Raw genomic sequence first — 24,869 nt, forward strand, 5'->3', positions numbered from 1 at the left:
TCCCTTGGGTCATTGTGAAAACCACACCCTATTTTAAAAACAGACTGGGGTTATGCCTCAGTTCTTCTCATGTAAAGAACAAATCACTTTCATGAGTACATGGAGACTGCAAAATGGCAGTTCTGTTATGCAACACTGCCCCCAAAATGACAAAAGTGAGCTCTGTATGCAAACCATTCTTATTCAAAGTCACTATCAAATGTGTAAGTAACCCGTTTTAGATAAGTTAAGTATAACTTTTAAGTTAGTGTATTAAAAGAGAAAACACAATAACTTCAGTCAATGATCAAACTTTATTTTTTGACAATAAAATGCCACAGAGCAAAGATCATTAAGGGGAATGCATGCCTGTTTAATACTCTTCTCCCTCTTCCTCTCCATCTCCATCAACAGAGTCAGCTCCAACCTCCTCATAATCCTTCTCTAGAGCGGCCATGTCCTCTCTGGCCTCAGAGAACTCTCCCTCCTCCATACCCTCACCCACATACCAGTGGACAAAGGCACGCTTAGCGTACATCAGATCAAACTTGTGGTCAAGCCGAGCCCAGGCCTCTGCAATAGCAGTGGTGTTGCTCAGCATGCACACAGCCCTCTGGACCTTGGCCAGGTCTCCACCAGGAACCACAGTGGGTGGCTGGTAGTTGATGCCAACCTTGAAACCAGTGGGGCACCAGTCCACAAACTGGATGGAGCGCTTGGTTTTGATGGTGGCAATGGCAGCATTCACATCTTTGGGCACCACATCACCACGATACAAAAGGCAGCAAGCCATGTATTTGCCGTGGCGAGGGTCACATTTTACCAATTGATTAGCTGGCTCAAAGCAGGCGTTGGTGATTTCTGACACCGTTAACTGCTCATGGTAAGCCTTCTCAGCAGAGATGACGGGGGCATAGGTGGCCAGAGGGAAGTGGATACGGGGATATGGCACCAAGTTGGTCTGGAACTCTGTCAGATCAACATTAAGGGCGCCATCGAAACGAAGGGAAGCAGTGATGGAGGACACAATCTGACTGATCAACCTGTTCAGGTTGGTGTAAGAGGGGCGCTCGATATCGAGGTTCCTACGGCAGATATCATAGATGGCCTCGTTATCTACCATGAAGGCACAGTCAGAGTGCTCTAGGGTGGTGTGGGTGGTCAGGATGGAGTTGTAGGGCTCCACCACAGCGGTGGACACCTGGGGAGCTGGGTAAATGGAGAACTCCAGTTTGGACTTTTTGCCGTAGTCGACAGACAGACGCTCCATCAATAGAGATGTGAAACCAGAGCCGGTTCCACCTCCGAAGCTGTGGAAAACCAGGAAGCCCTGAAGGCCGGTGCACTGGTCAGACTGAGGGAAGAGAAGGAGAGACAGTGATTACACATGAGATACAGTTACGTAGTTTAATTTGATCTCAAGAATGGATACTGGGATATCATGTTACCCACCAGTTTGCGGATCCTGTCCAGAACAATGTCAATGATCTCTTTGCCGATTGTGTAGTGTCCACGGGCGTAATTGTTGGCAGCATCCTCCTTACCAGTGATCAGCTGCTCAGGGTGGAACAGCTGACGGTAAGTCCCACTTCGCACCTCATCTGAAGAGACAAAAATATTGAATCAGTTGAGGCTACCATTTACATAAAAAATGTTCCTAAATTATTGCTTATGCATAAGTGATGACACTTACCGATGACAGTGGGCTCCAGGTCGACAAAGACTGCTCTGGGGACGTGCTTTCCGGCTCCGGTCTCACTGAAGAAGGTGTTGAAGGAGTCGTCTCCTCCCCCAATGGTTTTGCCACTGGGCATCTGTCCATCCGGCTGGATCCCATGTTCCAGGCAGTAAAGCTCCCAGCAGGCATTGCCAATCTGGACACCAGCCTGACCAACGTGCACTGAGATACACTCACGCTGTGGAAAGAAATACATTTTTTATTTTTTTAAAAAGGCATGCTTTGCTGATTCTTGTGCCAATTTTAACCAATTCGATACTGAAGGTCACGCATCACATGTAAAGGACTGGGATAATGCAAGATTTAAAAGGGGAGGGGAGGGGGGGCTCTTTTGTAAAGAAACAGATACCAGACAGTCATGACTAAAGGCACTTGACGCAGTCCTCTGAACAGAGGACTACGTCATGATGGGGGAAAATGGCCTTTCTTTTATATATATAAATTTAAAAAAAGGACATTTTGTATGTATATAAAAGGCTCTTTTTTAAAGAAAGATGCCAGACTGTCATTACTAAAGGCACCTGATGCAGTCCTCTGAACAGAAGACTGCGTCATGATGGGGAAAATGGCCTCTCTTTTATTTATATATATAAATAAAAGAAAGGCCATTTTCTCCATCATCGGGATTATTGTGGTTGCACTTGTCACACACAGCTGTCTTTCATACAAAAGGTAGTCAGCCCTTCCAACATCAAAGACGAAACATAAAAGGTGCATTAGACTTTGGGTGAATAGGTTTGGGGTGAAGAGCCTGTGGTCGCAGTTTCATAAAAGGCAAGGCCTCTGCAAACAGGCGGTAAATGTCTCGGGATGAAAGCACGCTGACCTGCTCTAACTGGGTCACTGTGCAGACCTGAAGGCCGGAAATTGGGATGACGACTGTGCACAAATCTACCTACGTCACAATTTATTTAAGACGAAAATTCGATCAACACGTGACCTTTGTGTTTAGATAGTTAACACTCCTTTAATATTGATAGCTGCAGCACTAGGCTGCCACGTGATGACACTTCAATAGCGTTGAATTAGGTTGCATGAACACATAGATAAAGACAAACAATATTTTCATACTCACCATGTTTTCTTGAATTTGTAGGAGATTGGATTTAGAAGAGGACAAAGGCAAAGTTAGCTCTCACAGCGAGGGCGTTATGTGTCCAGTGTGAGAAGTAACTGACGTTTTTTTTTCTAGGCGGGGCTATTTATACTGTCTCACCCGGTGGAAAAGTGCGGATAAATCCCATTGGTCGAGAGTCACGTGATCCGAGCTCCTATTGGTTCAAATTGAACAGTGGCGTGCTCCAAGAGCTACGCAGTAAAAATGTCTGACTGGCAGCCGCGGGTGCTGCAATCCCATTGGTTGACGGAGAACGGCAACGCCCCTTTAACTTCATTGTCTAGCTCCTGTCAATCAAACTGGTGGCGTTGCATCGCTTTAAACGCATGATTTAACTCGCTTTTTGGTCCAAATCTTTAAAATGTTTTCCATTATGTGTGGCTTTGATTAAACATATAGAGCAAACTAAGATGAATAGTTGCTTCTAGTTGCATTAAGATAAGGTTATTTGCACCAAATCGAGTTAAACAAAGGGGGCTGTGATGCTCCACATGTCATGGTGTCCTCACAAAGCCTGAAAACAGCTCATCCTGGTTTGTTGTCTGCTTTCATTTACTGTGTGTTTTCCAGATTAAGTATGAACGTTTAATGGATGAACTGATGAATTATCAGACTACAAATGAGACGGGTGTTGGCATGAGACAGCTAGCGGGCACACCCTGCGGTCCTCCGGTCCTCCCCCCCTCTCCCCTCTCCCCCCCCGGCACCGGCTACTTCTCCGGCCGGAGGTACCACATTTATGCTCAGTCTGCCGGATCCGCACGGCTGTCTGCCGGCGGCGGAGAGTGAAGAACACGGTGATAATTAAAGGCCAAAACTGCACTTTACATATAAATCACACAATAGACATCAACAAAGGAACTGTTCCAGATATTAGTAGAGCAGAAGGAGCTCTTTATTGATAAATAAGAGGATTAGGGAGGAGGAAAAAAAGTGGGCGTTCCCCTGCTCCAAACGAGCCAATCAGAGCAGCGGGTGTTCGTCGTCGCTGTGATACCGTAGCATGTATGTTAAAAGTGGATGTAGTTGTCGTGACGTCACCTGTCGGTTTGAAACCTCGACGGTCCCAAAGCTTCGCCATCTTTGAATACGGACCGTCGCCATCTTGGTACTTTTTGCATCCGATAGGCGGAAGTTACCATATTTGGAATGAGGAGGAGTGACGTAATGACGCCTGATACGGCCCCTGGTAGCGGCAGCGACCTGTCAATCACAATAAGCCCGCCCTAAAGCATACTCCGCTTAATGGTCCATTTGACTCCAAATGGGAGCATAATTTGATAAATTAACATCATGTTGTATTGAAGAAGACATGAAACTAGCAATTGAGACCGTAAACTAATGTGCACAATGTTTACTGGGGTAATGAATCCAGTGAGAAGTAGGGCCATCTTCTCATAGACTGCCATACAATCGGATGTGTTTTTGCAGCCAGACCAGTCGCCCCCTGCTGTTTCTCATAACTTTTATTCCATCTCAAGTTTATAAAAACAAAAAGGCACAGCTCAATTCATGGTCAACGTAACAGATTAATATATAATCGAATAGCCAACAAAAAATTATAATGCAATACAAATACACTGTGCAATAATAGTTATTCTGTCTGTATATACACACGTGGACAAAATTGTTGGAACCCTTCCGTTAAAGAAAGAAAAACCCACAATGGTCACTGAAATAACTTGAAACTGACAAAAGTAATAATAAATAAAAATTTACTGAAAATTAACTAATGAAAATCAGACATTGCTTTTGAATTGTGGTTCAACAGAATCATTTTAAAAAACAAACTAATGAAAATGGCCTGGACAAAAATGATGGTACCCTTAACTTAATATTTTGTTGCACAAGCTTTTGAGGCAATCACTGCAATCAAGCGATTTCTGTAACTCTCAATGAGACTTCTGCACCTGCCAACAGGTATTTTGGCCCACTCCTCGTGAGCAAACTGCTCCAGCTGTCTCAGGTTTGAAGGGTGCCTTCTCCAGACTGCATGTTTCAGCTCCTTCCACAGATGTTCAATAGGATTTAGATCAGGGCTCATAGAAGGCCACTTCAGAATAGTCCAATGTTTTGCTCTTAGCCATTCTTGGGTGTTTTTAGCTGTGTGTTTTGGGTCATTATCCTGTTGGAGGACCCATGACCTGCGACTGAGACCAAGCTTTCTGACACTGGGCAGCACATTTCGCTCCAGAATGCCTTGATAGTCTTGAGATTTCATTGTACCCTGCACAGATTCAAGACACCCTGTGCCAGATGTAGCAAAGCAGCCCCAGAACATAACCGAGCCTCCTCCATGTTTCACAGTAGGTACAGTGTTCTTTTCTTTGTACATTACATTACATTACAGTCATTTAGCAGACGCTTTTATCCAAAGCGACTTACAGGAAGTGTATTCAACATAGGTATTCAAGAGAACTACTAGTCACCAGAAGTCATAAGTGCATCTCCTTTCTTAAACAAGCATCTTAAGGCATAAACCAGAGCAAAAGTATAGTGCAGAGGCAAATTACTACGAAAACAATAATTGCAACAGACTAATACGAATATAACAAGTGCTACAAACTTAGGATAAGTGCAGTAAACGAATACGAATTCAATAAGTGCAGCGGACTGATACGAATACAGTAAATGCAACAACTAATATGAATGCAGTATGCTGTATGCTTCATTTTTGCGTCTGTGAACATAGAGCTGATGTGACTTGCCAAAAAGCTCCAGTTTTGTCTCATCTGTCCAAAGGACATTCTCCCAGAAGCTTTGTGGCTTGTCAATATGCATTTTGTAAAATTCCAGTCTCGCTTTTTTATGATTTGCTTTCAACAGTGGTGTCCTCCTCGGTCGTCTTCCATGAAGTCCACTTTGGCTCAAACAGCGACGGATGGTGCGATCTGACACTGATGGACTTTGACCTTGGAGTTCACCTCTAATCTCTTTGGAAGTTGTTCTGGGCTCTTTGGTTACCATTCGTATTATCCGTCTCTTCATTTTGTCATCAATTTTCCTCTTGCGGCCACGTCCAGGGAGGTTGGCTACAGTCCCGTGGACCTTAAACTTCTGAATAATATGTGAAACTGTAGTCACAGGAACATCAAGCTGCTTGGAGATGGTCTTATAGCCTTTACCTTTAACATGCTTGTCTATAATTTTCTTTCTAATCTCCTGAGACAACTCTCTCCTTAGCTTTCTGTGGTCCATGTTCTGTGTGGTACAAACCATGATACCAAACAGCACAGTGACTACTTTTCACCCTTTAAACAGGCAGACTGACTGATTACAAGTTTGAAGACACCTGTGATGCTAATTAGAGGACACACCTTAGTTTAACATGTCCCTATGGTCTAATTATTTTCAATCTTTTCTAGGGGTACCATCATTTTTGTCCAGGCCATTTTCATTAGTTTGTTTTTTAAAATGATTCTGTTGAACCACAATTCAAAAGCAATGTCTGATTTTTATTAGTTAATTTTCAATCTTTTTTTATTTATTATTACTTTAGTCAGTTTCAAGTTATTTCAGTGACCATTGTGGGGTTTTCTTTCTTTAACAGAAGGGTACCAACAATTTTGTCCACGTGTGTATGTATATATAATATTTCAGTTTTTGTGGATTCTTTACTGTTTTTTATTGCTCATTTGCTTATTTATAATACTTATTTTGATCTTGTTTTTTTATTATGTCTCTTGTTTGCACTATCCTCTATGCTGCTGTAATCCTGTAAATTTCCCCGCTGCTGGACTAATAAAGGATTATATTATCTTATCTTATCTTATCTCTTATGAGTGATAAATAAAAGGTCATCCTGTAAATTTTGTTTCCAATTTGAATGCAATAAAAGTAAATTACACAATGCTATAAAAGAATGTTAACATTTAGATATTTTACTTGAGAAAAGCAATACCACAGTGTATAAATACTCGGTTACAGGTAAACTCCTGAATTCAAAATGGTACTTGTGAAAATTTAACAAAAGTAATATCACTCATTATGCAGAATGGACCATTTCAGAATAATACATTTTATATTATTTGATTATAATCATTGATGCATTGATGAGTTCACCAATGAATCAATAAAGGTGGTGCTAAGTTTAGCTTCACCTTAACTATAATCTATTAGTTATTCAGTATATTATTTTTTTGTCCATTCAATTAAGAAATGTTTAATATAATGTAAAAGTTATTTACACTGGGCTATAAAAGAAGGTGAACATTTAGATATTTCACTTCAGTAAAAGTAAAAAAAAATAGCATTAAAATACACATAAAGTTCCAAAAGTAATAGTACTCATTATGTAGAATGACTAATTTTAGAATATAATATGAAGGCTATAATTTGATTGGAATGAGTGATGCATTACATTACAGTCATTTAGCAGACACTTATAATCAGTAGTTCAAAGCTTATATTACATATCATTCACCCATTCACACACTGATGACAGGGCTACCATGCAAGGTGCCACCATCAGACTCTAACTAACATTCATGCAACATCCAGTCCACACTTGGGGTTAAGTGTCTTGCTCAAGGACACATCGACTGCCGAGGCCGGGAATCGAACCGCCGACCTTCCGAATGGAGAACGACCCTGCTCTCCACGGCGCCACAGCTGCATTAATTTGTTTATTAATTTGCGTAAATGCATTAATTTGTTCATGTTTTTTTTACTGTCTAAATAGGCTTATATTGAAGCACTTAATGAAAAGGAGAACGTTTGACTGGTTGGAAATTAAAACTTAAATTATTGGATTTAATGTCTCCAAGGTTTAAATAAAAAAAAATGAAACCTTTGTTCAGTGAGTATCAAATATTTACATAACACACACAATAACACATTGATTGATTTAAGAGCATTCAAGCAAACCTTTCCAGTAGGTATTTAACCCAGACACATATTTAAATGCAGTCGGTTACCAGAGTTTACATTGCCAATAGACTCCACAGCCCCCTGAACCAAAACATTAAGACGTCTACAAAGTGGTCATGTCTCGGTTTCGGTATCTTTTGTTCTGGTTCTGGATGTGAAACAGTTACTGCGGCAGAAGGAGGAGGAGGTTTTTTTTTTTTTATTTCTGACGCTATTCACCTGTTCTCCTCAAGAGGCAGAATGGGTACATGAGTGTGGTGCATCTGCAGATCTGCATCAAACACCGCACCCCTCAGACACAAACTCTCCTCTGGCTTGTCTCGTTACATTGCATAATATCGACGAGCCATCATGGTAAGTAACATTTTTAGAAAAAAAAAAAAAAAAAAAAAAAAAAAAAAAGTTATTTCCAGGGTTATTGTTTATAGAGGCAAAAAGAACGGGAGCAAAGGAGGTAGATCATAGATCATATTTTACTTACGTCACCCTCTCGTCTCTTTATTATAGTGAATGGTGGCTGTATATAGCGTTATTGTCTTTATGGCTGCTGATAGACAACTGAAAATATTGGTGATTCGCATGCTTAATAGACATTTTGCCTAATGTATCCCTGCATGCAAGCCCATTACCCTAATATTTATTTTAAATTAGCTTGATTAGTGTCTCTATGTGTTTTTTTTAATTGGTTAGTAATCCTGATTCAAAGACGCCTTTGATTATAAATTAATACACCTTGTTCTGAAGATGATTGTATGTTCAATTAATCATCCCGCTGACCCATCAGAACCGCAAGCCCTCTAAAATATGACATATAGATATATTTAAGATATAAATCACTTTTATTCATTATTCTCTAGAGATGCTACTGGATGTGAGCCTTCTATTCCCAGCGGAGGATGTGAATGTGGCTTTTTAAAGAGACAGCACACTGCAACCTGTCTGACCTAGATAATCCTCTCCCTACAGTAATTATGCATGCAATAGATACGATTTTATGTGGCAGCAGAGAGCAGTAAAAAATACATGTTCCTGTAAAATAAATGAAAGCTTGAACCTCAGACAGACATGTGTGCTGTCATGTGAGGAGTGAGGAGAACGAATTGAAACGGTCTATGATGAACTGCCATTTTACAGTTTATTTAAAGCCTATTTGATAAAGAAAAATAAATATGTGTTTAGCTCTGCTATTTCAACAGTAAAGGCAGTTTCTGTGAAAATTTCCTTTTAAAAGGTGATGATTTTTGACAAAATCTATAATACAAATCTTCTTTCTCTTCTCCACAGCGTGAGTGTATCTCTATCCACGTTGGTCAGGCTGGCGTCCAGATTGGCAATGCCTGCTGGGAGCTTTACTGCCTGGAACATGGGATCCAGCCTGACGGACAGATGCCCAGTGACAAGACTGTCGGAGGAGGAGACGATTCCTACAACACCTTCTTCAGTGAGACTGGAGCTGGAAAGCACGTTCCCAGGGCAGTTTTTGTCGACCTGGAGCCAACAGTCATCGGTAAGTGTCATCACTTCTGGCTGAACTGAATATTCATTTAGATGAATTTAAGTGTGCATAATTGGCCACAAAGGATTCAATGTCTGTTTTTGTCTCTACAGATGAGGTGCGCACTGGGACTTACCGCCAGCTTTTCCACCCTGAGCAGCTGATCACTGGTAAGGAGGATGCTGCCAACAATTATGCCCGTGGGCACTACACCATTGGCAAAGAGATCATCGACATGGTGCTGGACAGGATCCGCAAACTGGTGGGTAACATGATATCAGGAGGGAACCATTCCTAATTTTGATTTTAAATGTTTAATTAAATGGATCTCATGTGTAATAACTTTCTCTTCCTCTTTATCCTAAGGCTGACCAGTGCACCGGCCTTCAGGGCTTCCTGGTTTTCCACAGCTTCGGAGGTGGAACCGGTTCTGGTTTCACCTCTCTGCTGATGGAGCGTCTGTCTGTCGACTACGGCAAGAAGTCCAAGCTGGAGTTCTCCATCTACCCAGCTCCCCAGGTGTCCACCGCTGTGGTGGAGCCCTACAACTCCATCCTGACCACCCACACCACCCTGGAGCACTCTGACTGTGCCTTCATGGTAGATAACGAGGCCATCTATGATATTTGCCGTAGGAACCTCGATATCGAGCGCCCCTCTTACACCAACCTCAACAGGTTGATCAGTCAGATTGTGTCCTCCATCACTGCTTCCCTACGTTTCGATGGCGCCCTTAATGTTGATCTGACAGAGTTCCAGACCAACTTGGTGCCATATCCCCGTATCCACTTCCCTCTGGCCACCTATGCCCCCGTCATCTCTGCTGAGAAGGCTTACCATGAGCAGTTAACGGTGTCAGAAATCACCAACGCCTGCTTCGAGCCGGCCAATCAGATGGTGAAATGCGACCCTCGCCACGGCAAATACATGGCTTGCTGCCTTTTGTTCCGTGGTGATGTGGTGCCCAAAGATGTGAATGCCGCCATTGCCACCATCAAAACCAAGCGATCCATCCAGTTTGTGGACTGGTGCCCCACTGGTTTCAAGGTTGGCATCAACTACCAGCCACCCACTGTGGTTCCTGGTGGAGACCTGGCCAAGGTCCAGAGGGCTGTGTGCATGCTGAGCAACACCACTGCTATTGCAGAGGCCTGGGCTCGGCTTGACCACAAGTTTGATCTGATGTACGCTAAGCGTGCCTTTGTCCACTGGTATGTGGGTGAGGGTATGGAGGAGGGAGAGTTCTCTGAGGCCAGAGAGGACATGGCCGCTCTAGAGAAGGATTATGAGGAGGTTGGAGTCGACTCTATTGAGGGAGAGGGAGAGGAAGAGGGAGAGGAATATTAAAAAGGGACAAAAAGGCACTTAAACAGGAAACAATTGATTTAATTAGTCCTAAAATACATTCCAAAAGAAACATCTGTTAATTACCAGTTAGGCTGTTTTGAAACACTCCTGGAAATGTTCATTTGGATTTTAATTAAATTTGATAGGAAAGGTCAGAGAGGACATAAGGTTGTTGTTAGGTTGGAGTTTAAAAGGGACATAAAGCAATATTTTAACAGAAAAACATTGTTTCAAATTAAAGGCATTCCAAAATAAATGTTTGGCTTTTCAGACTAAGTGATCCAAGAAAAATGTCAGTTTGGCTCTGTTCTAAATAAATATCCTGAAACATGAAGTTGTCTGTGTTGTTTTTTATTTATTTTATGGTCTAACAATGAAAAATAATAGTCTGTAGTTAAAGCTACAGTAAGTATTTTTGAAATATGGCATTCCTTTACAAATTCACATTGATTTTTTTCCAGCTACATCTTTGTTTAGGTAAAAGATTAGGCTCTGTAGTTTATATACACCTAACATTTTAACTTGTGCTCCATTATGCAATTCAATGTTTGATCCATGACAGCTTAAGCTATATATTAGCCTTTTTACTTCAGAAGTCAACCTTATTTGTAACAAAAATGTAATAGATTAGACATGTTTTTGCTACAGAGCTCTTTATTTATCCTTATCCCAGTAAATAATGTGTCATCCCAGGGAATTATACATATCAGCAGCAGCTTATTTAAGTGTCAGATCAAGACACGAAAAACATTTTATTGTGTGTGATTTCTATGTGCTAATTCACAAGTGCACCTGCCTCTCAAAATGCCCTAAAATGAACCCCTAATTCTTTGTTTTCTTAAAAAGATAAGACGTGAACCGTTTTGGCTACATTTCCAGCTGCATGGTTTGTCATCACACCATCTCAGGATACACCTGCATCCTTCATTTATAGTGACAGAAGATCTTTTTTACAGGAGAGTATCTCTGTTCAACCTTGAGTTTATCTGTCACTAGTGTTCATTCAGTATCAGTGTTTATACTGGATCAAATAAACTCATTAATCTGTAATAATTAGCAACATTAAAATCGGTTTATATATGAGCTGTAGTTGACAGTCACTATTAGGACAAAAAAAACTAAAAGGAGAACAGTGTTTCTTAAAGTTACATTTTCTTTAGACAACATATTATTTATACTTTTTCCAGGCAAATTTTAGTTAAAGTGCATTTTCTAAATCATGTTAAGATGAATATGACAAAGTGGGTGATCTGCATTATATTCTGAATAATACAAAGCCTGCCATAGACCAACTCACACATAATGTTAATCCCACTGGACATCACACTGTCTGAGCACACAGCTTGTAAATGCAGAATTTTCCATTTGTATTACTACAGGGCCATATAACAATAGGTCTACTTTAAGTTATGCAAACATAACTGAAAAGCAAAAGTGGTCTGGTGTTTTGTTTTTTTTTTTTTTTTTGCTTAAGAGAAATCTCATAGCTGTTCTAATTTGACTCATTCAACTTGGATTGCAGAGAATGTAATTTGGTCAAAATATCATTACAATTTAAATTGGACTTACAATAGCTCTTTTTTCACTAGCAGTATTAACTACTATAGGGCCTGTAGGCCTACAGCATGAACTTGGAAGGTCAGCTGTTTTTTTTGCTGAAACCAGTATTAAAATGTTACCTATGAAAACACATTAGATCACTGTCTGCCTGGTATTTTTTGATGTTGTTCTATAAGCTCAGTTAACTAAATTTTCAGTTTCAGCCCAACCAATGACGCTGATTCTTTCATTAGACCTCTATGAAATGTGGTATAACATGCAAAAACCTACATTATTAATGTGTATTTCTGTCTCGTTTGTGTTTTCTTACTTTGTTTTTTTCTAAAAGCTTTACATGTGTTGTCAAAATGCTTCGGTTTTGTCTATTTGTGTGAGTCTTGAATTGCAGTACATTGATCTCTCTAGGCCATACTGTGGTTAATCCTGCCAGTTTAGAACTGCTATCATGAATGAATGAAAGAAGAACGCTTTCAAGGCACATATGTTTTTTCATGATATTTTGACCAAATTGCAGTTAAAAAGTAACTAATTGCTTTATCATCCTGTGCTAATACAAATGGGATATCAAGCATTTTCAAAAGCATACTGTGTGCTCAGACAGAATGCAGGGGTTTAACAGTGTTTCTGTGGGGAACATAAAATATGGGGATGTTGTGAGCTGGTCAGTAGCAGGTTGTTTAAAATGAAGATCAAATGCATTTTGTAACTTTTATAATAACCAAATGTAGGCTATGTGGTGGAGAGTAAACACATAATTTCCTCTTTATAGGTTGTACACCAATCTGGACTGTCACCTACATATAGCTCATATTTATACCATGGTATTTATTATTACTTATCATTAGAAAATCTGATAATTAAATGGGACAAGCAGGTTAATGAGTTCACATGATCCCCTACAAACCCTGATACTGAAAACACATTAGTGATAGATGTTTACAACAAATACACTGTTCTCTCATTTGATTACATTTGATTTCCAATACATGTGTGTCCTGAGGTGGTGTGATGGGCATTGATTTAGCTTGAAATGTACCAATAAAGGTTTTGGTTCTCTTCATTTCAAGAAAACTAAGGGTTAGGTGTTGATTTTGGATATTGCTGAGTGGCATGTTCACCTGTGCATTTAGTCACAGAAAATGTACACTGACACTTAAAGAAGCTGCTGTTGTAATTATCATATTGTAGTTCCCAAATTGTGGATAATTCAGTTGGTTTAGCTCTGTAGCAATACCATTCACACATTTCAATAATGTTGACTTCTGAACCATTAAAAAGGCTAAAATATAGCTTAAGCTTTCATAGATCAAACCTTTAGTTTCATAATTTGGAATAAGTTCAAATATTTGATTCATATAAGCCAAAGAGCCTCATTTTCTTTATAAGTCTTGAAAAAAATCACTGTTAATTTGCATAGGGAAGCCATAATTAAAATATGCTGACTGGTGTTTTAACTAAAAACTGTAACCTCATCTAAAAGATTTAAAAGTAGAGTGTAACACTGTTGGTACTGTATGTATCCAGCAACTTGTCAAACTAATGTCCTTATCTCATCACACAAACTAAACTCCCGATTGAAGGTTATTTTTCCTTCTCAAACCAACATATAGAAAGAAAACAACACAGACAACTTCATGTTATATGGAATTTATTTAGAACAGTGTCAAAATGGCATATTTTTGCAACAATTTGAAACAATTGTTTCCTGTTTAAATAAAGCTTTAAGTCCCTTTTAATACTCCTTTTCCTCACCCGCAAAGGAGTAAACTCCAACCAAACAACCTGCTCTGACCTTTCCTATCACGTTAAATTAACAGCCATATTGACATTTTCAGGATTTTTAATCTGACGGTTAAACTGTTAATTAACTGACATTTATTTTGGAATGTATTTAATGATGAATTTCCTGTTTAAGTGCCTTTTTGTCCCTTTTTAATATTCCTCTCCCTCTTCCTCTCCCTCTCCATCAACAGAGTCGACTCCAACCTCCTCATAATCCTTCTCTAGAGCGGCCATGTCCTCTCTGGCCTCAGAGAACTCTCCCTCCTCCATACCCTCACCCACATACCAGTGGACAAAGGCACGCTTAGCGTACATCAGATCAAACTTGTGGTCAAGCCGAGCCCAGGCCTCTGCAATAGCAGTGGTGTTGCTCAGCATGCACACAGCCCTCTGGACCTTGGCCAGGTCTCCACCAGGAACCACAGTGGGTGGCTGGTAGTTGATGCCAACCTTAAAACCAGTGGGGCACCAGTCCACAAACTGGATGGAGCGCTTGGTTTTGATGGTGGCAATGGCGGCATTCACATCTTTGGGCACCACATCACCACGATACAAAAGGCAGCAAGCCATGTATTTGCCGTGGCGAGGGTCACACTTCACCATCTGATTGGCCGGCTCAAAGCAGGCGTTGGTGATTTCTGACACTGAGAGCTGCTCATGGTAAGCCTTCTCAGCAGAGATGACGGGGGCATAGGTGGCCAGAGGGAAGTGGATACGGGGATATGGCACCAAGTTGGTCTGGAACTCTGTCAGATCAACATTAAGGGCGCCATCGAAACGAAGGGAAGCAGTGATGGAGGAGACAATCTGACCAATTAGCCTGTTCAGGTTGGTGTAAGAGGGGCGCTCGATATCGAGGTTCCTACGGCAGATATCATAGATGGCCTCGTTATCTACCATGAAGGCACAGTCAGAGTGCTCCAGGGTGGTGTGGGTGGTCAGGATGGCGTTGTAGGGCTCCACCACAGCGGTGGATACCTGGGGAGCTGGGTAAATGGAGAACTCCAGCTTGGACTTCTTGCCGTAGTCGACAGACAGACGCTCCATCAGCAGAGAGGTGAAACCAGAACCGGTTCCACCTCCGAAGCTGTGGAAAACCAGGAAGCCCTGAAGGCCGGTGCACTGGTCAGACTGTGGATAAAGAGGGAGAGACAGTGATTACATTTGAGATACAGTTATGTCATTTAATTAAATATTTTAAATCACAATTGGGAAGGGATCCGTCCTGATATCATGTTACCCACCAGTTTGCGGATCCTGTCCAGAACAATGTCAATGATCTCTTTGCCGATGGTGTAGTGTCCACGGGCGTAATTGTTGGCAGCATCTTCCTTGCCAGTGATCAGCTGCTCAGGGTGGAACAGCTGACGATAAATCCCACTTCGCACCTCATCTGTAGAGAAAAAAAATACAGTTGTTTACAATTTTCTGATATTTCACTTTTAATTTGCCTAAATGAAGGTTCAGCCAGAAGTGATGACACTTACCGATGACAGTGGGCTCCAGGTCGACAAAGACTGCCCTGGGGACGTGCTTTCCGGCTCCAGTCTCACTGAAGAAGGTGTTGTAGGAGTCGTCTCCTCCCCCAATGGTCTTGTCACTGGGCATCTGTCCGTCAGGCTGGATCCCATGTTCCAGGCAGTAAAGCTCCCAGCAGGCATTGCCAATCTGGACACCAGCCTGACCAACGTGGATGGAGATACACTCACGCTGTGGAAAGAAAAAAACAAGAGGTTATTTACCTTTATGCATTGTTGACATGTGACAGGGGGTAGAAAAAAAAAAACACACCTGTATTCTAATAAAATAAATATAAAATCTATTAGCATTTTTTGCAGAAATTGCAGCTGAAAGTAAGTATTAGGATTTAAAATGTTATTGTCAATATACATCTAATATGATCACAAACAACTAATCAATGGTGGCCTGGATAACCAACGGTACTCTAGACTAGTCTTTTTTTTTCTGTCTGGCAACGTGTGACGGAATTCATTTGATAATGTCAACCTTTAAACTAAAATGTTGAGAGAAAGTTAAATCTGAGGAAAAAAATATAACAACTAGTTATAAAACAACAGGAGACAAAACTCCTCTTGGGGCCGTTCTGCGTAGCTATCAGGAGGACCACTAGTGTCCATTAGTGACCAGCATGATTTATTTAATGCCTTGCGCCATGCTGAATGCGCACTTAATCCATTTTGCCTATGGAGAGGCTTTCAGTGGGTGTGGGACATCTGAAGACGAGCATCCTCCCTGTCAGTAATGCTGCAGTGAATTGCCCTTTTACAAATGACTTTAGGCCTGCTGCTGATGTGCTGAGACAGAAGCAAACAGCGCAGAGAGCATTTGATTGTCCCCAAGCCCTCATTATTCATTCTGTCCACATTGCTATCTGATGAAAACCTCTTTTGTTCATTCTAACCTCCGGGTACCGTAATCTAGCAGTCTCCTCCATCCACAGCTCCACCTTAACATCTCCCCACAGCAAATCTTATATATTAAGATTAATGATACATTTAAAATGATTTGTTTAAGAAAGTAACCTCACACCTTTGACATTCTCGAGATTATTCCAATTTGCCCTTCAGTGTTAACTAACGCTCCCTCGCATCACTTAAACAGACCTCACATTTTTCTTTTTATATAACATTTTAAAATGTCTTACCATTTTTGTTCTGTTGTTGAGGCTCCTGTGCAATCTTACAGTTCGACAGTTATGAGGTCGATGTAAGAGGTAATGGCGTGCATGAGTATGGACAGCGGTTTATATACAAGTGCAGCGCCGTCGCCGGGGGCTGCTGTGAAGCTATTGGTCAATGACCTGTCAGTCTGACGCTCGGAAGTCATCCGCGGTTTTCCATTGGATGAGCGTCCCTCTCGCTACAAGGACCGCCTCCCAGACCACACCCGAATCCCTCCATCACCCATTTATTGTGTAGCACCCATCTGAGGAAAATTTATGCCTCATTTTCAACGTGCTGGTACCACACAGGCTCAGTTTGGCATACATTAAACAGTTCGTTTGCATGTCCACATTAATAATGAAGAAATGAATTAATGCAGAAAAACATAACAGCTTATAGTAAAATACAAAAAAAATTACATAAATCTATCTTTATGTATGTATTTATAATAGAACAGAGTAGAATATAATAGACTCTGCAATTTGGGAATATATCGCAGTGTTGTTAACTAGTCACACAGATTGTTTTGTTTTTATCTTTGTAGGTCTCATACACTGCACATGATTGATGTCTGAACAATGGCAATGAGTCATCCAAAATATGAATACTAACCATCCGTTTGACTGCCTAACCATCCAAATCATGGTTTACTTCCAAACTTCATCTTACTCAAAGATTGGGATGCTGGTGTGTTATTATTAACCCTCTGCCTAAAGATAACATCAAGAAATATGCATCTGCAGTTCATGCAAAATGTCGTTTGAGCAGTATATTTAGCAGTATATTACTTGAGCAGTATATTTAGTTTATTTTTATTTCCACAATTATGATTTTATTTTAAGTCATAGACAAAAGAGGTCAAACTGTCCAGAGATGAGGGACATGTAGGCCACAAAGATCCACAGACGCCCAACCCCCAGCCCTCCTCCCCCCTAAGATTTAAGCGTTGCTAGGAAATGAATAACGTAGTTGCCTGGATACAGCCTAGTATCCACATGGACCGCCTTTCTCTGGCAGTCACGTGTTTCGGCTTAAATGGCAGCATTAACGGGCTGCAGTGCAGCTGACTCTGTGGGGGATGTGAGGCGCATCAGCCACCTCCTTTTCCAAAAATCTTTCAGCCTGATGTCCTGTGTCTGTAAGAAAACACACTTCATCTGGCTTTCAAGTGCATGTGTCCTCCCTTTCTCATAAAACCTATAACAAAAAAAATGAATAAAGACTATCATGAGGATGATAGGGTGTGGCCTCTGCAGACTCAAGATGCATGGCATCAATGTAGGTCAGCTCTTTTGTTCACACACATCAAGACAGTTATTTCTAGAAACAGTATTGTAACTGGATGTGCTTCACAGCTCTGTTTGTGTTAAACATTCAACTTACAATGAGAAAGATAATACATTGTTCTTCTGTGGACCTAAAGAAAATAAAATAAAACTAACAGACAGCTAAGCTGCTTAGTTGCTTATAACAAAGGAACTCTGTGAAAACAGAACGATACCTCTATGAATGTGAGGTGGCTTAAAATAAACCACTTTGAGATGCAAAGTCAATAGAAGATCTCTATCTTCAGTGACTGCATGTTACCTGCAGCCACAATCACAGTGAAATATCTTTTTTACCACTCTTTTTGGTAAATTATTTTCTAGACCACCACTCCACCTGTATTTTTATAGTCTATGCATTGCATTTTTGTCTGCTATCTGATGCCTTTAAATTTTAGACATTGAGCCAGCTGATATTATTAATTTATTATGAAATGATGAGTCATTCTAAATCTTTAAAAAGAGCTACATGCAATTAAGATTGAAATTGAAAGATTGCTGCGTCAAACTTTAAACAATTTATTTGCTTGAAAACATTTTGCTGTTGTTAATTCTGCTAGGTCTTCCTCACTCATCACTTTATATGCTAACTCAAATTATATAAAGGTTTTTAATGAGGGTTTGGTTTATTACTTCTAAATATTCATAGTTTATTAAGTCATAACAAATATGATCATTTAAGTATCCGAATGTTATGATTTTAACTATGCTGAAAAATAGATTAATAATCTATTTTATTTGTCTGAACATTTTTTAAGAGCAGATAGAGTTGGTAAAGGTGGTGGCATGGCAATATATTTGAAGTCTTATATACATAAAATTTCTCAGACTTCAGTGTCAATTCCTAAATATTTAGAATTTACTTCCTTGAAAATGTATCTGGGTCACATTAACTCAATAATAGTATTTGATGTCCACAGACCTTCTGCATTTTCAGAAGCCTTATAAAATATTTTAAAATGTGTATACAATTGAGGAATTAGGTCACTACTGCTGTCAGAAAAGCATAAACTGACCTGCACACTTTTACCTTTTCTTCTAATAACACAGGTACATTTTGGAAAACAGACATATCTACCATTAACAACACTAGCAAACCTCTTCCTGCCTATGTTATTGATGGCCTTACTCAGGTGACTGAACGAAATTACCACTGCTTTTAATGTTTTTCTTTACAGTTAACCACTAACTTATTTTACAATGACTTTTTTCTTGGGGATTTGACCGTGGAATCTGCCTGTCTTTCATAATTATCTCTCTGATTAGTCTCAGTGTGTCAAGACAGGTAATTTTTTTCTCCCCATTTCAAAGGGAGTTCCCCAGGGTTCTGTCCTTGGGCCAGTCTTATTCACTCTCAATATATACATACCTCTTCATTCTACAATTTTAACTCATCTTTAAGCAGATGACGCCGTCCTTTATTCCCGTCCAAATTCTATTCATGCCACCCCCCTAATCTACAGGTATCATTTAACCGCCCTAAACTGTGCTAACACAAAATGGATGTTGTTTTCAAGTACAAGAAATACTGACTATGGAAGTTCTGAATATTGTTTTGCTAATAACCCCATAATAGAGAAAGTGGAACATTCTAAATATCTAAGCATTTGGGCCGATGAAATACTTCCCTTTAAAGTTGATATTGACATATTGTGGGCAAAGCTGAGATGGAATTGGGCTTTCTTTTTTAGAAATAAATCCTTCTTTCCATTATTTCTATTTCTATTTCTATTTCTATTATTATTCTATCTTTATTTTGTTGTATAGTATGTGTATTTATTGTCTGTGTCTGTGTAGCTGTATAGTATGTGTATTTATTGTCTGTGTCTGTGTAGTTGTATAGTATGTGTATTTATTGTCTGTGTAGTTGTATAGTATGTGTATTTATTGTCTGTGTCTGTGTAGTTGTATAGTATGTGTATTTATTGTCTGTGTAGTTGTATAGTATGTGTATTTATTGTCTGTGTAGTTGTATAGTATGTGTATTTATTGTCTGTGTAGTTGTATAGTATGTGTATTTATTGTCTGTGTAGTTGTATAGTATGTGTATTTATTGTCTGTGTAGTTGTATAGTATGTGTATTTATTGTCTGTGTCTGTGTAGTTGAGCTGCTGCAACACTTGAATTTCCCCCATGGGGATCAATAAAGGAATATAATAATTTACAACAAAAAAAAAAACGTGTTGAAGCTGTTTCCTTCTTTGGTCTGCAGCCAGTTCCGATTCTTGCGAGGTTAACAAGGATAACGCAACCTTCCTTTTTTATCTGACAGAAAACTTTAGGTAACTTCCATATGCATTAAAACATTCAACATAAGGATTATGCTGTTGCAGATGGAAAATATGATTTGTCACTTTGTTGGGTATCATATTCTCTCTTTGCAGGATTCAGTGTGGTCAGTTTCATTCATGCTATGAAGGACCACTCCCATAGCATTCCCATCCTCCCTCTCTCCTCTTGGTGTGCAGCTGCTCAGACCCTCCCTGTTTCACAGCTGCTTGGGAGGAGGAGTAGGATGGGGAGTGGAGAATGTTCTCTCAAGAAGTCCTGGCTGAGAGCCGTGGCTGCTTCCTGTCCTTTTATTTCATCCCCTGCAGTTCTCATTGAGTACTTCAACCACAAAAAATGGTTGTAGATTATTCATCCTCAATTCCCTGCTGAATAAACAATAATAACGCCCACATTATGGTGGCTCCTCTAAAGCATAGTTTGGAGTTTAAAGATGCTTATTATGTAAGACGCATTATGCAAGCTTATTTTCATTCCCTTCAGGATTCCAGACAGCTTAAAGGGCAGGGATTTATTTGTTCAAGAAGTCACGCTTTGAGTAAGGACCTTATGCACATATGAAGTGCTTCAGTGCAACCATTAAGTCACATAAACTGCAATTTAGGCAATTTTCATTTCCTCAAACAAGACCAGAGGAAGCACGCCCTAAAGTCAGTGCAGCTGAAAGTCAGTGCAGCTAAAAGGCAGTGCAGCTAAAAGGCAGAAGGAGAAACAGGCTGACATGCTGCCACGTGATCAGCCCACTGGGTGACATCATTGCAGAGAATCTGGAACGAAGAGGGAGGGGAGCTGGCAAGCTGGTATGCCGGGCAGATACAAAGGCAGGCCTCAGCATCAACATGGACGCTCAGCTGATATGAGTTTGAGTGGTACAGAAGCATCTTGAGCAGCAGAAGCATTCAGCCATCTTGCATCATTTATAATGCATTGGGTTTGCAGCCACAAGAATAGTCACACAATGTGCTTAAATGCACCAGGATATGTTTAGCTTTGTATTGATTGCCTGCATTATAGATGTCCTTGCGCATTCCTCGGCCAACACATTGTCTCTATATGCATAATAAATTGGCTTTGTTTGAACTAGCCCTTAATCCATAAGAATTACCTTTCATTTATCTGCGCAAATAATATATGGGGTTACAGTGTATAAAACAGGGTACAACAAGGTTTCAAGTTTTTTTTTTAATCCATCACATTATAATAATGTTACTAGTCACATCAAAAATACCCTGCAAATAGTATAGGCTGTATCTTATTGTAGTGCACTTTAAGTAGCACGTTTGAACATTTTGTATACATTTGAACTCACAAAACAGTACAGATTGGTTTAAACAGCATTACCAAATGGAAGTAGTTAAACTCTTTTTGCCCACAATGCACAGAAGTTAATCCCCTCCCTCCATGTGGTTCCTATAAATTCTGCTAGCACCGCCCTCCCAGACAGCAGTTGTTGCATCGACCCCGCTGGGTACAACACGCAACGCAAACAACGTTTTTAAAAAGCCCTGTTCTTCACATTTTCTCCGTCTTCTTTTCCTCCTCCAACCTCAATCAAACAAAATGGTAAGTTGTTTTTCTGTCTGTCTGTTTGAGGCAGTTTTTTTTTGGTGAGGTAAAGATGATCAGCAGCCGGCGTCTTCGGCTGTTACATGATGTCCTTAACCGGTCTCCATCTCGCTGGACGAGCGTTTCCGAATGAAAAAAAACCAGACTAGACTTCTTAGTTTCAAAAATAGGTCTACTATGTTTTTGGATGAAGGTGAACAGTATAATGTTGCTGTTGATTTATGTGCTGCTTGGTCTGCACCACTGGCACGATGGCATTGTCATTGTGTATAGATGAGAACAATGCACCGACTGTCTCCATTCAAGCTTTAGGAACAAGACACTCAGGTGGATAAATCTGATTATCTTTATAAAGCAGCAGCATTACTGTCTTTATATTTATATTATTGTCAAGTTTATGGTGTAAATAAGATAAAATCGGACACCTTTCAAATGCACTACCCCGTTTGAAGGAAGGGAGGGGCCGATTGGGTGGGGATATATGACATCAGCAAATATGCTTTTAATCCAAAAAAAAACAATTATTATCATCTTTTTTTTTTTTTTATGCAACACAAAAGCCTCTATTTTAAGCCTAACGTGAAATATAAAGGGTTTATTTGATTTCATTTGATTGAATCCAAACTGCTAATTTAATTTGGGTCATACGCAAATATAATATAAAACGTTGTGATAGGGCAGATGATTTTCTCCAAACATCCGCTGTGATTGCGAGTCCTCCACATACAAGAGCAAGTGGAATATTCCAGTTGATGACGTGATGGGGCGGATAAATTTGCATTTGTGCTTATCCTTGCAAAGCAGGGAGATGGTGGTGTAAAGAAGACAAGAGGACAGAAAGGGCTGCAGGAAAGATGAGAAGAGCGTTCTGCCTCAGCGGAGGCTGCTGTCAGGCATTTCTGTCCCCTGCAGATTGTGGTGCAGGGAGGTGCCTCCTGCTGCAATGCCTGTTTGTGTCAGAAAGGGGGAGCAACTGAATGTTCACAATGTTGAGAAGCATTAATGTTGCAATTATTGTGGTTGATTTTATGTAAAAGCCAGCAGCATCAGACTGTAAATGAACGTGAAAATATCATTAAATGCTTAAATAACCTAACTCGCGTTTTTTCTTTCCGCAGCGTGAGTGTATCTCCATCCACGTTGGTCAGGCTGGCGTCCAGATTGGCAATGCCTGCTGGGAGCTTTACTGCCTGGAACATGGGATCCAGCCTGACGGACAGATGCCCAGTGACAAGACTCTCGGAGGAGGAGACGACTCCTTCAACACCTTCTTCAGTGAGACTGGAGCTGGAAAGCACGTCCCCAGAGCAGTTTTTGTCGACCTGGAGCCAACTGTTATCGGTAATCTCCAATTAAATATAGATGCCATAGATGGCTTTTGAATTTTTTTAAATTAAGTCAAACCCTTGAGCCATTTCTGATCGACTCGGTCTCTACAGATGAGGTGCGCACAGGTACTTACCGCCAGCTGTTCCACCCTGAGCAGCTGATCACTGGTAAGGAGGATGCTGCCAACAATTATGCCCGTGGGCACTACACCATCGGCAAAGAGATCATCGACATGGTGCTGGACAGGATCCGCAAGCTGGTGGGTAACATGATATCAGGACGGATCCCTTCCCAATTTTTTTTTAAGAAAGCTAATTAAATGACATAACTGTATCTCAAATGTAACCACTGTCTCTCCCTCTTTATCCACAGTCTGACCAGTGCACCGGCCTTCAGGGCTTCCTGGTTTTCCACAGCTTCGGAGGTGGAACCGGTTCTGGTTTCACCTCTCTGCTGATGGAGCGTCTGTCTGTCGACTACGGCAAGAAGTCCAAGCTGGAGTTCTCCATTTACCCAGCACCTCAGGTATCCACCGCTGTGGTGGAGCCCTACAACGCCATCCTGACCACCCACACCACCCTAGAGCACTCTGACTGCGCCTTCATGGTAGATAACGAGGCCATCTATGATATCTGCCGTAGGAACCTCGATATCGAGCGCCCCTCTTACACCAACCTCAACAGGTTGATCAGTCAGATTGTGTCCTCCATCACTGCTTCCCTTCGTTTCGATGGCGCCCTTAATGTTGATCTGACAGAGTTCCAGACCAACTTGGTGCCATATCCCCGTATCCACTTCCCTCTGGCCACCTATGCCCCCGTCATCTCTGCTGAGAAGGCTTACCATGAGCAGCTCTCAGTGTCAGAAATCACCAACGCCTGCTTTGAGCCAGCTAATCAATTGGTAAAATGTGACCCTCGCCACGGCAAATACATGGCTTGCTGCCTTTTGTTCCGTGGTGATGTGGTGCCCAAAGATGTGAATGCTGCCATTGCCACCATCAAAACCAAGCGCTCCATCCAGTTTGTGGACTGGTGCCCCACTGGTTTCAAGGTTGGCATCAACTACCAGCCACCCACTGTGGTTCCTGGTGGAGACCTGGCCAAGGTCCAGAGGGCTGTGTGCATGCTGAGCAACACCACTGCTATTGCAGAGGCCTGGGCTCGGCTTGACCACAAGTTTGATCTGATGTACGCTAAGCGTGCCTTTGTCCACTGGTATGTGGGTGAGGGTATGGAGGAGGGAGAGTTCTCTGAGGCCAGAGAGGACATGGCAGCTCTAGAGAAGGATTATGAGGAGGTTGGAGTCGACTCTATTGAGGGAGAGGGAGAGGAAGAGGGAGAGGAATATTAAAAAGGGACAAAAAGGCACTTAAACAGGAATTGATTGATTGCAATGTGTTCCTAGAGGGCATTCCAAACACAAATATTTGTCAATAACCATTTTGGCTCTGTTATCAATAAAACTCCTGACATGTGAATGTGTTTGTCTTTTCATAAATTCAACCTTAAAACATATTGAGTGTCTGTCAAGAGTTTTGAGCTATCCAATGTCATCAATTTGGAGGGATGAATACAGAAATCTATCATATCTTTAGGAGCTCATCTGCACCAATAATTAAACTGCTTCATGAGTAAATGTACTGTTAGAAAGGTGTCATGTTTGAGACAAAGTTTATTGGAAAAACATTCAAATTTAGTTTTGTCCAAATGAAGTAAACACTTTTAATACCAAACGTATAGGTACAAAAGATCAGAGCATGTCTTTAGTATATTCCGGGAATTTTGTT

The 24,869-nt window shown here is 40.8% G+C and overlaps 4 protein-coding genes across 5 annotated transcripts; 2 read left to right on the forward strand and 2 right to left on the reverse strand.

Annotated features, from left to right (window-relative positions):
• Window positions 1-274: 274 nt before the first annotated feature.
• On the reverse strand, window positions 275-2,903 carry LOC129099662 (tubulin alpha chain-like). 2 transcript variants are annotated; one of them, XM_054608989.1, is made up of 4 exons: window positions 2,793-2,903; window positions 1,673-1,895; window positions 1,432-1,580; window positions 275-1,333 (listed from the first exon to the last, which is right to left on the reverse strand). In XM_054608989.1, exons 1-4 carry the CDS (start codon window positions 2,793-2,795, stop codon window positions 353-355), a joined length of 1,356 nt encoding a protein of 451 aa, XP_054464964.1. In that variant the 5' UTR covers window positions 2,796-2,903; the 3' UTR covers window positions 275-352. The 2 variants fall into 2 exon arrangements, with proteins under 2 accessions (XP_054464964.1, XP_054464963.1); XM_054608988.1 differs by lacking the exon at window positions 2,793-2,903 and having other exon boundaries at window positions 1,673-1,913.
• Window positions 2,904-9,074: 6,171 nt separating this feature from the next.
• Window positions 9,075-10,556, forward strand: LOC129100164 (tubulin alpha chain-like). Its single transcript, XM_054609722.1, has 3 exons — window positions 9,075-9,210; window positions 9,312-9,460; window positions 9,565-10,556. Exons 1-3 carry the CDS (start codon window positions 9,090-9,092, stop codon window positions 10,543-10,545), a joined length of 1,251 nt encoding a protein of 416 aa, XP_054465697.1. The 5' UTR covers window positions 9,075-9,089; the 3' UTR covers window positions 10,546-10,556.
• Window positions 10,557-14,037: 3,481 nt separating this feature from the next.
• LOC129100163 (tubulin alpha chain-like) lies at window positions 14,038-16,570 on the reverse strand. The gene is made up of 4 exons (XM_054609720.1): window positions 16,553-16,570; window positions 15,375-15,597; window positions 15,132-15,280; window positions 14,038-15,018 (listed from the first exon to the last, which is right to left on the reverse strand). Exons 1-4 carry the CDS (start codon window positions 16,553-16,555, stop codon window positions 14,038-14,040), a joined length of 1,356 nt encoding a protein of 451 aa, XP_054465695.1. The 5' UTR covers window positions 16,556-16,570.
• A 5,060-nt stretch (window positions 16,571-21,630) lies between these two features.
• Window positions 21,631-24,554, forward strand: tuba1c (tubulin, alpha 1c). Its single transcript, XM_054609719.1, has 4 exons — window positions 21,631-21,748; window positions 22,870-23,092; window positions 23,191-23,339; window positions 23,453-24,554. Exons 1-4 carry the CDS (start codon window positions 21,746-21,748, stop codon window positions 24,431-24,433), a joined length of 1,356 nt encoding a protein of 451 aa, XP_054465694.1. The 5' UTR covers window positions 21,631-21,745; the 3' UTR covers window positions 24,434-24,554.
• The last annotated feature ends 315 nt before the right edge of the window (window positions 24,555-24,869 follow it).

This window comes from Anoplopoma fimbria, chromosome 12, assembly GCF_027596085.1.
Source record: "Anoplopoma fimbria isolate UVic2021 breed Golden Eagle Sablefish chromosome 12, Afim_UVic_2022, whole genome shotgun sequence".
Taxonomy (NCBI): Eukaryota; Metazoa; Chordata; class Actinopteri; order Perciformes; family Anoplopomatidae; genus Anoplopoma; species Anoplopoma fimbria.

Excerpts from the sequence above, each read along its gene's own strand:
- LOC129100163 (XM_054609720.1), bottom strand. Across the intron at positions 15,281-15,374 it reads CCTGGAGCCCACTGTCATCG|ATGAGGTGCGAAGTGGGATT; the intron begins GTAAGTGTCATC and ends TTTTCTCTACAG. Across the intron at positions 15,019-15,131 it reads TGGACAGGATCCGCAAACTG|TCTGACCAGTGCACCGGCCT; the intron begins GTGGGTAACATG and ends CTTTATCCACAG.
- LOC129100164 (XM_054609722.1), top strand. The coding sequence starts at position 9,090 with ATGCCCAGTGACAAGACTGTCGGAGGAGGAGACGATTCCTACAACACC. Across the intron at positions 9,211-9,311 it reads CCTGGAGCCAACAGTCATCG|ATGAGGTGCGCACTGGGACT; the intron begins GTAAGTGTCATC and ends TTGTCTCTACAG. Across the intron at positions 9,461-9,564 it reads TGGACAGGATCCGCAAACTG|GCTGACCAGTGCACCGGCCT; the intron begins GTGGGTAACATG and ends CTTTATCCTAAG.
- LOC129099662 (XM_054608988.1), bottom strand. The coding sequence starts at position 1,913 with ATGTATTTCTTTCCACAGCGTGAGTGTATCTCAGTGCACGTTGGTCAG. Across the intron at positions 1,581-1,672 it reads CCTGGAGCCCACTGTCATCG|ATGAGGTGCGAAGTGGGACT; the intron begins GTAAGTGTCATC and ends TTGTCTCTTCAG. Across the intron at positions 1,334-1,431 it reads TGGACAGGATCCGCAAACTG|TCTGACCAGTGCACCGGCCT; the intron begins GTGGGTAACATG and ends CTCTTCCCTCAG.
- tuba1c (XM_054609719.1), top strand. Across the intron at positions 23,093-23,190 it reads CCTGGAGCCAACTGTTATCG|ATGAGGTGCGCACAGGTACT; the intron begins GTAATCTCCAAT and ends CGGTCTCTACAG. Across the intron at positions 23,340-23,452 it reads TGGACAGGATCCGCAAGCTG|TCTGACCAGTGCACCGGCCT; the intron begins GTGGGTAACATG and ends CTTTATCCACAG.